General features: G+C 44.3%; 1 protein-coding gene across 1 annotated transcript; it reads left to right on the forward strand.

Annotated features, from left to right (window-relative positions):
* The first annotated feature begins 9,866 nt into the window (after positions 1-9,866).
* On the forward strand, positions 9,867-11,771 carry LOC125556545 (probable cytokinin riboside 5'-monophosphate phosphoribohydrolase LOGL9). The gene is made up of 6 exons (XM_048719258.1): positions 9,867-10,146; positions 10,246-10,343; positions 10,504-10,534; positions 10,686-10,856; positions 10,929-11,072; positions 11,390-11,771. The coding sequence occupies exons 1-6, from the start codon at positions 9,946-9,948 to the stop codon at positions 11,477-11,479; spliced, it is 735 nt and encodes a 244-aa protein (XP_048575215.1). The 5' UTR covers positions 9,867-9,945; the 3' UTR covers positions 11,480-11,771.
* The last annotated feature ends 3,050 nt before the right edge of the window (positions 11,772-14,821 follow it).

Below are 14,821 nucleotides of genomic sequence, written 5' to 3' on the forward strand. Positions count from 1 at the left end.
AAATAAAAAAAGAAGAGAAGGCCCAAAAAAAGAGAGAAAAAAATGAGAGACAAATAGAGAAGGGACAATGCTACTATCCTTTTCCCACACTTGTGATTCAAAGTAGCACCATGATCTTCATGATAGAGAGTCTCTTATTTTGTCACTTTCATATACTAGTGGGAAATTTTCATTATATAACTTGGCTTGTATATTTAACCAATGGGCTTCCTCAAATGCCCTAGGTCTTCATGAGCAAGCAAGTTGGATGCACATCCACTTAGTTTCTTTTGTTGAGCTTTCATACATTTATAGCTCTAGTGCATCTGTTGCATGGCAATCCCTACTCACTCACATTGACATCTATTGATGGGCATCTCCATAGCACATTGATACGCCTAGTTGATGCTAGATCATCTTCCTCCTTTTTGTCCTCTCCACAACCACCACTCTATTCCACCTATAGTGCTAAGTCCATGGCTCGCGCTCACGTATTGCGTGAAAGTTGAAAATGTTTGAGGTTACTAAAGTATGAAACAATTGCTTGGCTTGTCATCGGGGTTGTGCATGATTTGAGTATTTTGTGTGACGAAGATGGAGCATGACCAAACTATATGATTTTTTAGGGATGAGCTTTCTTTGGCCATGTTATTTTGAGAGGACACAATTACTTTGTTAGTATGCTTGAAGTATTATTATTTTTATGCCAATAAACTTTTGTCTTGAATCATTCAGATCTGAATATTCATGCCACAATAAAGAAAATTACATTGATAAATATGTTAGGTACCATTCCACATCAAAAATTCTGTTTTTATCATTTACCTACTCGAGGACGAGCAGGAATTAAGCTTGGGGATGCTTGATACGTCTCCAACGTATCTATAATTTTTGATTGTTCCATGCTATTATATTATCTATTTTGGATGTTTAATGGGCTTTAATATGCTATTTTATATTATTTTGGGGACTAACCTATTAACCGGAGGCCCAGTGCCAGCTTATGTTTTTTCTATTTCAGTGTTTCGTAGAAAAGGAATACCAAACGGAATCCAAACGGAATGAAACCGTCGCGACGATCTTTCTTGGACCGAAAGCAAACCAGGGGACTTGGAGTGGAAGTCTGGAACTCCTTGAGGCGTCCACGAGATAGGAGGGCGTGCCCATGGGGTAGGTGCGCCCCAACGCTCATGGGCCCCATGGAGCTCCACCGACGTACTTCTTTCACCTATATATACTCTCACTAGTAGAAAATGGAGCTTTAAAACCGGTTTGTAAGGGCCTTTAGTGCCGGTTCCATAACCGGCACTAAAGCCCCCCCCCTTTAGTACCGGTTCGGCACGAACCGGCACTAAAGTGCCACCACGTGGCGTGAGCTCGCGCCCTGGTATGGGGGACCTTTAGTACCGGTTGGTGTTACCAACCGGTACGAAAGGTTTTTTTTTGAATTTTTTTTTTGAAAATTTTGGAAATTTTTTTTGATTTTTTTTGATTTTTAATTTTTCTGAATTATTTGGTGATTTAGTCTCTAATCACCTCTCTTAACTGCTCAAGTGTGGATCACTCATTCCAAATCATCTAACTTCTCGACCGGTCACCCATCCCTCTCACTACTCCAGCCCGAGCACGCTTAACTTTCGGGTTCTATTCTCCTTCGTTTGCAAGTCTGCACTTGTTGTTTTCCTGACAATAGTAAGATGACAATCCTATTAACCCTCAGGAGTTTAGCTTGAGCATGAAGTCACACATTTCACTGTTTGAGTGAAACTATTATTCTAAAAAACAATAATTATTTAGTAACACTAATATTTTTTGAATAAGTTTGACCATAGTTTAACCATAGTTTGACCAGATTTGACCAAAATTCAAAAAATTGAAATAATTATTTAGTAACACTAATATTCTTGAATAATTATGTAGTAACATTAATACTTCTTGAATAAGTAGTTTGACCAGATTTAACAAAAAAATTTAAAAAAAACTTAAATTTGACCATATCTTTTTTTCCTTTTGGAATTTGAGGATTCTAAAAAATTGCAAACAGGCCATAGGCCGTCTCCATCGGATGCGGATTTTTGTGCTGAATTTTTTGATATATTATACGTTTTTTTCCGACATCGTATGCAAAAGTTATAGCCGTTTTACATTTTCCCTACACTTTTTGCAAAACATGTCCAAATTTAAGTTTTCAAATTTTCCTAACTAGTAGATGTAGTAATATAACTACCTCTCGAAGGATTTTATTTTTTGAAGTTTTTATCATTTTCTTTTAATTTTTTCAAAACTGAAATGGCGACACACGGGGGGGGGGGGGGGGGTAGAGTTTGAAAATTACCCTATAGTGCCGGTTTCTGTCACAAACCGGTACTATAGGTCAGACCCCTTTAGTACCGGTTCGTGGCACAAACCGGTACTAAAGGTTAGCCCTTTAGTACCGGTTTGTGCCACGAACCGATACTAAAGGTGATCGTGGGGCCCCAGCGTGACGCCAGCCTGCCATCACCCCTTTAGTACCGGTTCGTGGCACGAACTGGTACTAAAGGTTCAACACGAACCGGCATTAATGCATAGTCGTTCGAACCGGCACTAATGGTACCATTAGTGCCGGCTCAAATTCAAACCGGCACTAATGTGCTTCACGTTTGACCCTTTTTCTACTAGTGTCTTGTACCCTAAAAACATTAGGGAGAGCCACGAAACCACTTTTCCACCGCAGCAACTTTCTGTACCCATGAATCCCATCTGTGGACCTTTTCTGGTGATCTGCCGGAGGGGGAATCGATCACGGAGGGCTTCTACATCAACACGATAGCTTCTCCAATGAGGTCTCAGTAGTTTACCACAGACCTTCGGGTCCATAATTATTAGCTATATGGCTTCTTCTCTCGCTTTGATCTTCAATACAAAGTTCTCCTCGATGTTCTTGAAGATCTATTCGATGTAATACTCTTTTGCGGTGTGTTTGCCGAGACCCGATGTTTTTTGGGTCTATGAACTTGATTATCTATGAATATTATTTGGTTCTTCTCTGAATTCTTATATGCATGATTTGATATCTTTGCAAGTCTCTTTGAATTATCGGTTTAGTTTGGCCTACTAGATTGATCTTTCTTGCAATGGGAGAATTCTTAGCTTTGGGTTCAATCTTGCGGTGTCCTTTCCCAGTGACAGTAGGGGCAGCAATGCATGTATTGTATTGTATTGTTTCCATCGAGGATAAAAAGATGGGGTTTATATCATATTGCTTGAGTTTATCCCTCTACATCATGTCATCTTGCTTAAAGCGTTACTCTGTTCTTATGAACTTAATACTCTAGATGCATGCTGGATAGCGGTCGATCGTAGAGTGCCGTGACCATCCTAGAGTGAGATCTTTGGGTGTGAAACTTTTTCTTCGCGTGTGTCCCTTTGCGCCGTAACCATGGACAATCTTCATCATTTAACTGGATGCTCAGGTCAATATTCACTGTGGAGGGAGCAATCTCATGAAACTTTTCATAATCTTCTGACATGTTTGTCTTGTCATCCACTCCCGCGATGTACTATGTGGCTCTTTGACTCATCGTATGATGTATTCTCTTCCTTATCTTTTCTTTTTCTCGGTTTGGTAGACATGTCCTTCACATAGAAAACCTGTGCCACATCATTGGCTAGGACGAATGGTTCGTGTGCGTACGCAAGATTGTTGAGATCCACTGTTGTCATTCCGTACTGCGGGTCTTCCGTTACCCCACCTCGTGTCAGATCGACCCATTTGCACTGAAACAAAGGGACCTTCAAACCATGTCCATAGTCAAGTTCCCATATCTCCTTGATGTAACTATAATATGTGTTATTTCCCCTCTTGGTTGCTGCATCAAAGCGGACACCACTATTTTGGTTGGTGCTCTTCTTATCTTGGGCGATCGTGTAAAATATATTCCCATTTATCTCGTACCCTTTGAAAGTCATTATATTTTAGATGGTAACTGGGACAACAAGTATAGGTCATCTTCAACAGCGTCGTCATGCATGGCACATGTCTGCAACCCACCGGTGAAAGTCCCCGTTTGCTCACGTGTAATCCAGTCGTTAGACTGCTCCGGGTGTTTGGGGCATAGAATATTCTTGTGTTCCTCGATATATGGAGCCACCAAGGCGTGATTTTGTAGAACTGTGTAGTGTGCTTGAGTGAGAGAATGCCCGTCCATACATATTATTTGTTTCGGTCCTAGCGTGCCATTTCCACCCAGTCTGCCCTAATGCCACGATTCACAAACACCAATTGGCTTAAGATCAGGAATAAAGTCAACACAAAACTCAATGACCTCCTCATTTTCATGTCCCTTGGAGATGCTTTCTTTTGGCCTAGCACGGTTATGAACATATTTGTTTAAGACTCCCATGAACCTCTCAAAGGGGAACATATTGTGTATAAATACACGACCAAAACGACAATCTCTTCGCATAGGTGAACTAGGACATGCGTCATGATGTTGAAGAAGCATGGTGGGAACACCAGATCAAAACTGACAAGGCATTGCACCAAATCATTCTCTAACCTTGGCATGATTTCTGCATGGATTACCTTCTGAGAGATTGCATTGAGAAATGCACATAGCTTCACAATGGCTAATCGAACGTTTTCCGGTAGAAGCCCCCTCAATGCAACCGGAAGTAGTTGTGTCATAATCACGTGGCAGTCATGAGACTTTAGGTTCTGTAACTTTTTCTCTGCCATATTTATTATTCCCTTTATATTCGATGAGAAGCCAGACGGGACCTTCATACTGAGCAGGCATTCAAAGAAGATTCCCTTCTCTTCTTTCGTAAGAGCGTAGCTGGCATGACCCTGATGTATGCTGTCTTTTTCGTGCATACGTTACTGGTCCTCCCGTGCCTCCGGTGTATCTTTTGTCTTCCCATACATGCCCAAGAAGCCAAGCAGGGTCACGCAAAGATTCTTCGTCACGTGCATCACGTCGATTGCAGAGCGGACCTCTAGGTCTTTCCAATAGGGTAGGTCCCAAAATATAGATTTCTTCTTCCAGATGGGTGCGCTTCCGTCAGCGTCATTCGGAACAGATTGTCCGCTAGGACCCTTTCCAAAAATTACCTTTAAATCCTTGACCATATCATGCACATCATCACCAGTACGGTGGCGAGGCTTCGTTCGGTGATCTGCCTCACCTTTCAAATGCTTGCCTTTCTTTCTTAGGGGATGCCTGCCCGGAAGAAATCGACAATGTCTTAGGTACACATTCTTCTTAAAATTATCCAAATATATATTGTCGGTATCATCCAAATAGTGCGTGCATGCGCGATATCCCTTGTTTGTCTGTCCTAAAAGGTTACTGAGAGGAGGCCAATCATTGATGGTCACAAACAGCAACGCATGTAGGTCAAATTCTTCCTGATCGAGCTCATCCCAAGCACGTACACCTTTTCCATTCCACAGCTGTAAGAGTTCTTCAATTAATGGCCTTAGGTACACATCAATGTCGTTGTCGGGTTGCTTAGGGCCTTGGATGAGCACTGGCATCATAATGTACTTCCGCTTCATGCACAACCAAGGAGGAAGGTCATACATACAAAGAGTCACAGATCAGGTGCTATGATTTCTGCTCTTCTCCCCAAAAGGATTAATACCATCTGCGCATAGACCAAACCATACGTTCCTTGCGTCACCGGCAAAGTCCCCCCCACTTTCTCTCGATTTTTCTCCACTGCGACCCATCAGCAGGTACTCTCAACTTCCCGTCTTTCTTACGGTATTCTTTGTGCCATCGCATGAAATTGGCATGATCTTTGTTTTGGAACAAACGTTTCAACCATGGTATTATAGGAGCATATCACATCACCTTGGCAGGAATCTTCTTCCTAGGACGCTCGCCCTCGACAACAGGGTCATCGCGGCTAGTCTTATAGCGCAATGCACCGCATACTAGGCATGCGTTCAAAACCTCGTACTCACCGCGATAGAGGATGCAGTCATTAGTGCATCCATGTATCTTCTGCACCTCTAATCCTAGAGGGCAGACAACCTTCTTTGCTTTGTACGTACTCTCGGGCAATTCGTTGTCCTTTGAAAGTCTCTTACTTAACATTATCAGCAACTTTCCAATTCCCTTGTCAGATACACCATTCTCTGTCTTTCATTGCAGCAATTCCAGTGTGGTGCCCAACTTTTTCTTGTCAGCTTCGCAATTTGGGTACAATGATTTCTTGTGATCCTCTAACATGCGCTGCAACTTCAGCCTCTCCGTTTCACTTGCGCAGTTTCTCTTTGCATCGGCAATGGCCCGACCTATATCATCAGCGGGCTCATCTAATGCCTCTTCTTCAGCTTCATCCCGCATTGCCGGCTCAGATTCTTCCCCCATTGTTGTACCATCGTATTCAGGGAACCCATGGCCAGGATAGTTGTCGTCGTCCTCTTCTTCAATGTCTTCCATCATAACCCCTCAAATAGCTTATCCGTCCTTGGTCCAAACATTACAGTGGGGCATGAAACCGGACTCAAACAGGTGCCAGTGAATGGTTCTGGAGTTAAAGTAATTGTGATCATTCTTACAGCTAGCACATGGACAACACATAAAACCATTCGCCTGCTTTTTGCCTCAGCCGCAAGCAGAAAAGTTTGCATGCCATTAACGAACTAGGGAGAGTATCGGTCATCGTACATCCATTGCCGGCTCATCTTTATTACACAACATCGAAAGGACCAAATTAATACAAGTTCATACATAAAGTTCACACATAAAGTTCATACACACTTATTCTCATAAAACAACATACAAACTCTCTAGCTTAAACATTTAAATGCAACAACAAATGCGATAAAGATCACAACTAAGATAACAATTGATCCAACAACATAATGATACCAAGCCTCACTATCAATGGCATATTTTCTAATCTTTCTAATCTTCAAGCGCATTTTCTTCATCTTGATCTTGTGATCATCGATGACATCGGCAGCATGCAACTCCAATTCCATCTTCTCCTCCTCAATTCTTTTCAATTTTTCTTTCAAATACTCGTTTCCTTTTTCAACTAAATTTAACCTCTCGACAATAGGGTCGGTAGGAATTTCTGGTTCACATACCTCCTAGATAAAAATATCTATGTCAACTTGATGGGCATAATTTGTCATAAACATGAAATGCAACAAATAGTTATAAAAGAGAATATACCACATCCGAATCATAAACCGAACGAGGGCCGACGGGGACGGATATCAAAACCATGGCACTATGTATAACAAACAACGTACGGGTAAGAAAATTATACAAGTAACTATATATCTAAATCACACAAACATGATTTTTTTTATATAAAAAATAAGAACAAGAGGCTCACCACAAGGTGGTGCCGGCGATGGGACGGTGCGGTCTATCAACGGTGGTTAGGACAGAGACGGGAAGGCACTAAGTAAACCACACCTACATATGCAACTACGAGTTATTTTGAGCTCAAATTGCATATAAATCAAATAAACTACCACATATAATTTCTCCCAAACTAAAACCCACAAATCACTATACTTATAGAGCATTGCAAGAGATAATCTAGCAATAAGAGATGAAAGGACAAAGTTGCTAACCTTTGTGATCACTTGGATGGATGGGGTGCCTTCAAATCTTGACAAATTTTGGCAAAAATGGAGAATGGGCTCGAGAGGAGAGGAAGAAAACAGAGAGGAGAGGAAAGGGGAAGAATTGAGAGCTCGGGCTCGATGAAGGGTTTATATAGGATGATCTTTAGTCACTAGTAGAAAAAGGGCCTTTAGTCCCGGTTCGTAACCAGAACCGGGACTAAAGGCCCTCCACGTGGCCGGTCCACCTTTAGTCCCGGTTGGTAACACCAATCGGTACTAAAGGAAATTTTCTAAAAAAAAATTGAATTTTTTTTTGAAATTTTTTATTTTCAAAATTCTGAATTATTTTAACCTCTAATCTCTAATCACCCCTCATCACTGCTCAATTTAATCTCTAATCACCCCTCATCATTCCAAATCATCTAACTTCCCGGACGGTCACCCATCCTCCCACTCCCCCAGCCTGAGCACGCTTAACTTCCGGGTTCTATTCTCCCTCGTTTTCAAGTCTGCACTCGTTGTTTTCCTGACAATAGTAAGATGTCAATCCTATTAACCCTCAGGAGTTTAGCTTGAGCATGAAGACACACATTTTACTGTTTGAGTTTGAAACTATTGTTCTAAAAAACAATAATTTTTTAGTAACACTAATATTTCTTGAATAAGTAGTTTGACCATTGTTTGACCACAGTTTGACCATAGTTTGACCAAATTTGACCAAAATTCAAAAAAACTGAAATAATTATTTAATAACACTAATATTCTTGAATAATTATTTAGTAACACTAATACTTCTTGAATAAGTAGTTTGACCATAGTTTGACCAGATTTAATGAAAATTTAAAAAAGACTGAAATTTGAGCATAACTTTTTTTCCTTTTGGAATTTGAGGATTCTACAAATTTGCAAACAGGCCGTTCGTGCCATGAACCGGTACTAATGCCTCAAAACCCATTAGTCCCGGTTGGTGCCACCAACCGGGACTAATGGGCATCTCATCCTTTAGTCCCGGTTCATGGCACGAACCGGGACTAAAGGGCCCAGGTGAACCGGGACTAATGCCTTAGCCGCACGAACCGGGATAAATGCACCCATTGGTCCCGGTTCTGGACTGAACCGGGACTAATGGGCTTACCCGGCCTGGACCAAAGCCCCCTTTTATACTAGTGAGTCTTGGTTGGTTATACGAACCGGGACTAAATATGCATCTGTAATCCTGGTTCGTGCCACGAACCGGGACTAAAGGTGTTCGTGCGGCCCCAACCTGACACCAGTCTGCCACCACCTCTTTACTCCCGGTTCGTGGCACGAACCGGTACTAGAGGTTTGACACGAACCGGGACTAGTGAGTGCCGCCCGCCTAGCCGTTGGAACCGGCACTAATGATCACATTAGTACCGGTTTATTTACAAACCGGGACTAATGAGCTGAACATCAGGTCCTTTTTCTACTAGTGGGGCGAAGCGAGAAGGTGCGGCTGCCAAGCTGACAGAGAAGTTCGAAGAGATTTTGACGAAGAAGGAAGAGACATGCGTGAGGCGCTCAGGCATCAAGGAGGAGAGGAAGGCGGAGAGGTTGAAGCAGTTGATGGAGGTGACGGAGAAGAGGATCAAGCTCGAAGAGAGGAGGGCCATGATCAAAGAGAGGAAGGCGGCACTCGAGGAGAAGGCTACGCTAGAAGAAATGAGGATGAAGATTGCCGCTAACGCGGAGGACACCAAGGTGTTGACCTTGAATATCGACTCTTTGAATGTCGACGCTAGAATTATCATGCAATCTGTCCGCTACCAAATGTTGGAGCGGTAGAAAGATGAGTCAGCATCGGTGGAAGATGGGGACGTGGCAGAGGTGGAGGCGGCCGCGGAGACTTCCTAGGTGGTGGCGACAACACCTCCATGATCGCGGAGCAGCTTGCTAGAATGTCCGGTCCGACATGACAGAAATGCACGGATTGCCGTACTGATATTATTTTGGGTCGGATGTGTAAAAACTAAACATATTTGCCTCCTTTTGGTTGTGATCAGGGATGTGATCCGGCAGGTTGTGGATTAGCGTAGATTTGAATTTGAATTTGCTAGCGGACAAAAAACGACTACGGTTGAATGTCGACCTCCCACATCCGTGTCCGCGGAGAGACCAGTCTGCATATGGATGCGGGAGGAAATTTACGGGTTACCGTTGTAGATGCCCTAACTGGGGTAAAAGAAACACTTGTACCGTAGTTGGTAGTGTACCATTCATCACGAACTCCCGTTCCCTTGCGCTCCCATGCCATGATATATACCCATCGACACCCGCCACCAGCAGTCCACAGTCCACACGCGAGAGCGCAAGGCACAGCCGGGTACGTACGGCAGTCGGCAACCAAGTTAGCTAAGCTAGGAGGCATGCGGCGCGGCGGCGGAGAGATGGAGGAGACAGCGGCGGCCAAGAACCGCAGCGGCAGTGTTGGTGAGGGCGCCGTCGTGGAGTTGGAGGTGGAGGTGGAGGAGGGGCCTCGGTTCCGGCGGGTGTGCGTGTTCTGCGGGAGCAGCTCCGGGAAGCGCAGCTGCTACCGCGACGCCGCCGTCGAGCTGGGCAAGGAGCTGGTACGTAATCCCTCAAGTTAATTGCACACGTTTTGTGCATGATGTTTAGTTAGTTAGTTAGTAGTTATAAGCATGTCGGGCATGCGTGTGTGGTGGCAGGTTGCTCGTGGGATGGATCTGGTGTACGGCGGTGGCAGCCTGGGGCTCATGGGGGAGGTCTCAGAGGCCGTTCACAAGGCCGGCGGCCACGTCATCGGGTGAGTCGACACTTGCATTATTGTCGATCGCCTGGTTTCCTTTCTCTCTTTTGCTACCTTTCTGTCGAAACTGAGGTTTCTCCGACCGGCCTAATTAACAGTATCCATGTCCCACTAAGTTGCTCACGGCAGTCGCGTTCTGCTTTTCTTTGATGTGCAGCGTCATACCCACCATTCTCATGGGCAAAGAGGTACGATCGACGTCTCGACACCCAACCACAACCACATGGGACGATGCCATGCATCTTAATTACATAGTTTGCACTATCCTTGGGGAGTAGCAGTAGCTTGTAGGACTACTTTACTACAGCTCTAATTAAGTAAAATGGACTGATGTTACAGATCACCGGGGAGACGGTGGGGGAGGTGGTGGCGGTGTCCGGGATGCACGAGCGGAAAGCGGCCATGGCGCGCAACGCCGACGCCTTCATCGCGCTGCCCGGCGGCTACGGCACCCTGGACGAGCTGCTCGAGGTCATCGCCTGGGCGCAGCTCGGCATCCACACCAAACCAGTTGAGCTATTCATCGACTAACTGGTCCTGGATGCTCTAGTTACCCTGCTGATGGCGGACGGATGGGTGCAGGTGGGGCTGCTGAACGTGGATGGGTACTACGACTTCCTGCTGGCCTTCATCGACAAGGCGGTGGACGACGGCTTCATCCGGCCATCCCAGCGCCACATCTTCGTCAGCGCCCCCGACGCCAGGGACCTCGTCCACAAGCTCGAGGTACGTACAGTTAATCTCCTGCATGCATGACTAGCTAGCTGCGTGGTGAGTGCAACGGCATCTGCGAGCTTCTTCCCAGCGAGCTAGCTAGCTGCTTCTACTCTTTGATTAGTGGTCGTCCTACCTAGCTAGCGTGTCCAGCTGAAAAGTTTCCACGATTGTTCAGTATTCCCTCTGTGCAAAAAAACTTCTCAAATTTGCCCCTTAAATGAATATATTTAGCACTAATTTGATGCTAGATATATTTATTTAAGACACAAAGCTTTTTCAGACGAAGAAAGTACGTAACTGTTGATGTTCATTTCTTTGGGGCGCAGGAGTACGTGGCGGTGGAGGAGGACGACCCGGCGGCGCCCAAGCTGCGGTGGGAGATCGATCAGCACTTGATTAATTACGCTAGTCAGTAGTCACCTACTTTTTCATTTTACCACGCTTTAGCTCCGGTGCATATCTCTAGCTCGTCAGAGTCTTAGCAATGTGAGTATGAATTATATATCCCAAAAGCTATTCCATTGTAAAATAGTACATTTGAAATTTCCAATTAATGGTATCATTATTGCAATATATAACTTGTGTAATGTTCATCAAATTGTTTATCTTGGACATGTGTGACCTAATAAACCGAAAAAGAGGAAGAGTATGATGCTTTAATCATGAGCGGGGGGTGGTTAGCGAGGCGATCTCAAGAGCAGCGGATGCCTTTGTGCGCTGTCGGCACCGCCGCTGGTTCCCACTCCCTCCGCCAGACGCTCCGGCGGTGGGAGGAAGGGTAACCTCGGATCTTTGCGTCCGGTGTGTTTAGGGTTAGGGTTGAGGGAGTCGTTGCTGAAATCGTCGCGACGGCGGCGCGTCTAAATAAGTCTCTTCGGGCTCTGTTTGTGGTCATACGGGGCTCTAACCTTCATCTAGGAGCCAGCGGAGCGGGGGATCCCCGGACCTCGTTGAGGTCTCAGGCTATGGTGTCTGGCGGTCGACCGACACTGGCATATTTGGTTCTCAAGTGGGTAGGTGGTTGTGTGGAGACGAAAATTCTTCTTCCTCGTCAGTATGATTTTCTACTGTGTTTCTTCATCATTCTTTGTGCTGCTGCTGGAGGGATGTCCTGCTTTGCCCGGACGGTTGGCCCAGCCGCGGTGTCGGAACCGGATCGTAGTTCTCTTTCATCCGAAAGAGGCACATATAGCGGTACACAAAGCCACAGATGGCGAAGGTTGGTGCAGGCGTGTTGGATGCACATGTGTGTCCTTATCTTTTTGGCGCCGGAGCGAAGAAGTGGGTGAGCAGCATGGCGATGATTATGACATGGTTGAAGATGAGGACCTGCTTGGGTCTGGATGCAAATTACTGTGTTACAGGGGTCTTTTTTCAAGATTCAGAATTGATGACACAGAGTTTCGGAGGTCTTCAAGAGCTTTGTAGGGCTTCATGTTTTGCTTATTGTTTTAGGGTGTTTTTTGTTATTCTGGTTGTTTATACGTGTGTTAGTGTATGCTCGTTCGGGGTTAAGAACTGTGTATTGTGTCGTGATTTGAATGTAAGCATACAGTTTTAAGAAAGAAAAAAAAAGAAAGTACTAAATCATTTTTGTACTTATCATTTGTGTTAATTTATTAGTACTACTGTCACACGTACGGCATGCATGCATATACGAGCGCAGGAACGGGAATGTTCCTCTTTGGTGTTGGTGCATGCACGCATCGCGATCGCGTGTTAAACTTGGACCATGGCTGCGTGTAAGTACGATCAGGTTCCAGTTTTGTGCTTGCTAATAATCGGTACAACAAAATAAGTTGACTGAATTTGCAATTTGGGTAAATCAATTTTATGGCTGACGTACGGAAGTGTGTTCCGTGTCTACTTTGATGATGTATACCTGGCTGGAACGGTGGTGTGCATGGTGCACGCCATAAATAATGGTACTTAAATATCTGTCTAGCTTAACTTACACAATGAGTTATTTTATCTCTTTTCCAATTGACGGGGTATTTGCACAGTGGATTTGTGTTAGCTGGTTTGACCTTCATGTGCCAACTTTGGTTCTCGATCTGGGGCTGTTTCGCAGCCTGCGAGATGTAGGTAGACAGCATGTGAAACGAATATTTGGTTTGCACGGTGTTTGCCTGTTTGTGTTGCATCAGATTTCTGCATCACACGACTCTTAAAGCACCGCCAGCATAGCTGAGGAGCAACGGTCGAATCGGTTATTTTCACTCATGCAGGCTCGCGTGAACCACGAAGTGAAAAATATTTTCTCATATTTTGTGTCAGACTACATTCTCCTCTCACAGCGCATGACATAATATTTTAAAAACTAGTGTTTTTTATGAAAATTTGAAACTATAGTTTTGATTTAGTAGATTGCAAATCTACGCCATCATCGTCCTCTGCTAAGCCGAAGAGCGACTCTTCGTCCTCACGTGGGCGAAGAGGCATATTTCGTCCTTGTTTGGGTCGAAGATTGCTCTTCGTTCCAACAATGGTTGAAGAGTGGGTCTTTCTTCACCACATGAACCAAAAGGTTACTACCTATATTACCACACGCAAAATCACATTCCCCTTCGATCTAGAGCTCTCCTTGTTAAGCCCTCACACCAGCTCAACTGTATCGATGACAAAATTTCATTCAGATGAAGAGTAACTTTAACTGTGCATTGATATTGCCAACCTCATAGACATTGTCCTTTATCGTGTTTCACCACCGGCCATGCACACCATGACCCTTGCCATCCTCGAACGTGAACCGATGTTGTCAACTCTGACAATGATAAAAATATAAGGAGGGGTAATGTCTAGGATGTTGATGACATCTAGATGAGTACATGTGTGCAGTTAATTAGAAAATTTACACCGAGCGCACTATAGGCTTGCAGTGGTCAGTGTAGACTGAAAGGTGAAATTCGTCCTCCACAATCAATGGTTCAAGTTGTTCTACATCGGAGTGGATTCTACTCATCGATGCGATCCTGGTGACAACGAAGGTTTGACCGGGAGGAGCTGTGGTGTATAGGACAGTGTGTGGGGCTGCAACAAAATCGCATAGCGTTTAATGATCACTCGGTAGCTCGGCTTATTAAGCTTGTAGCTCGATCGCTTCTTAATAAGCAAAGCCAATCATTGATTTTAGCTCGTTAACCTTAACGAATGCGCTAACAGGTTTTATGAGTAGCTCGTTAAACTCATTAGTACAACACACCACATGCTTTTATTTTACGTGACAACACTTTCATAACACCACCACGACTAGGAAAAGGCCTACTAATGGCGCACTGGTTTTGCCTATTAATGGCGCATTACCAGTGCGCCATTAGTATATCTTACTAATGGCGCACCACAGGTGCGCCATTAGTATCTGGTATACTAATGGCGCACCAACTAGTGCGCCATTAGTATGTAACAGCATGCGCCATTAGTGTGCCTCCCGGGGGGCCATACGTAAGCATGGCTTTGTCATACTAATGGCGCATTCTCTGTTGATGCGTCATTAGTATCCTTTGGCATACTAATGGTGCACCTGGTGGTGATGCGCCATTAGTATGAATATTTGGTTTTTTTTCCTTTTCTGATTTTTGCGCAGGTTACAAAATATATTATTAGACAGAATATAAAATATATTATTGGACAGAATATAGACAGCAGCACACAGCAACATCAGATCCATCGAATACAATAGAAGATTAGTCTTCGAATACAATTCATCATATTAGTCTCCGAATTCAAAAGACCGAACAAAGATAAAACATTACAAGTCT

The sequence above is a fragment of the Triticum urartu genome, chromosome 5 (assembly GCF_003073215.2).
Source record: "Triticum urartu cultivar G1812 chromosome 5, Tu2.1, whole genome shotgun sequence".
Taxonomy (NCBI): Eukaryota; Viridiplantae; Streptophyta; class Magnoliopsida; order Poales; family Poaceae; genus Triticum; species Triticum urartu.

Excerpts from the sequence above, each read along its gene's own strand:
- LOC125556545 (XM_048719258.1), top strand. The coding sequence starts at position 9,946 with ATGCGGCGCGGCGGCGGAGAGATGGAGGAGACAGCGGCGGCCAAGAAC. Across the intron at positions 10,535-10,685 it reads CCATTCTCATGGGCAAAGAG|ATCACCGGGGAGACGGTGGG; the intron begins GTACGATCGACG and ends CTGATGTTACAG. Across the intron at positions 11,073-11,389 it reads ACCTCGTCCACAAGCTCGAG|GAGTACGTGGCGGTGGAGGA; the intron begins GTACGTACAGTT and ends TTTGGGGCGCAG.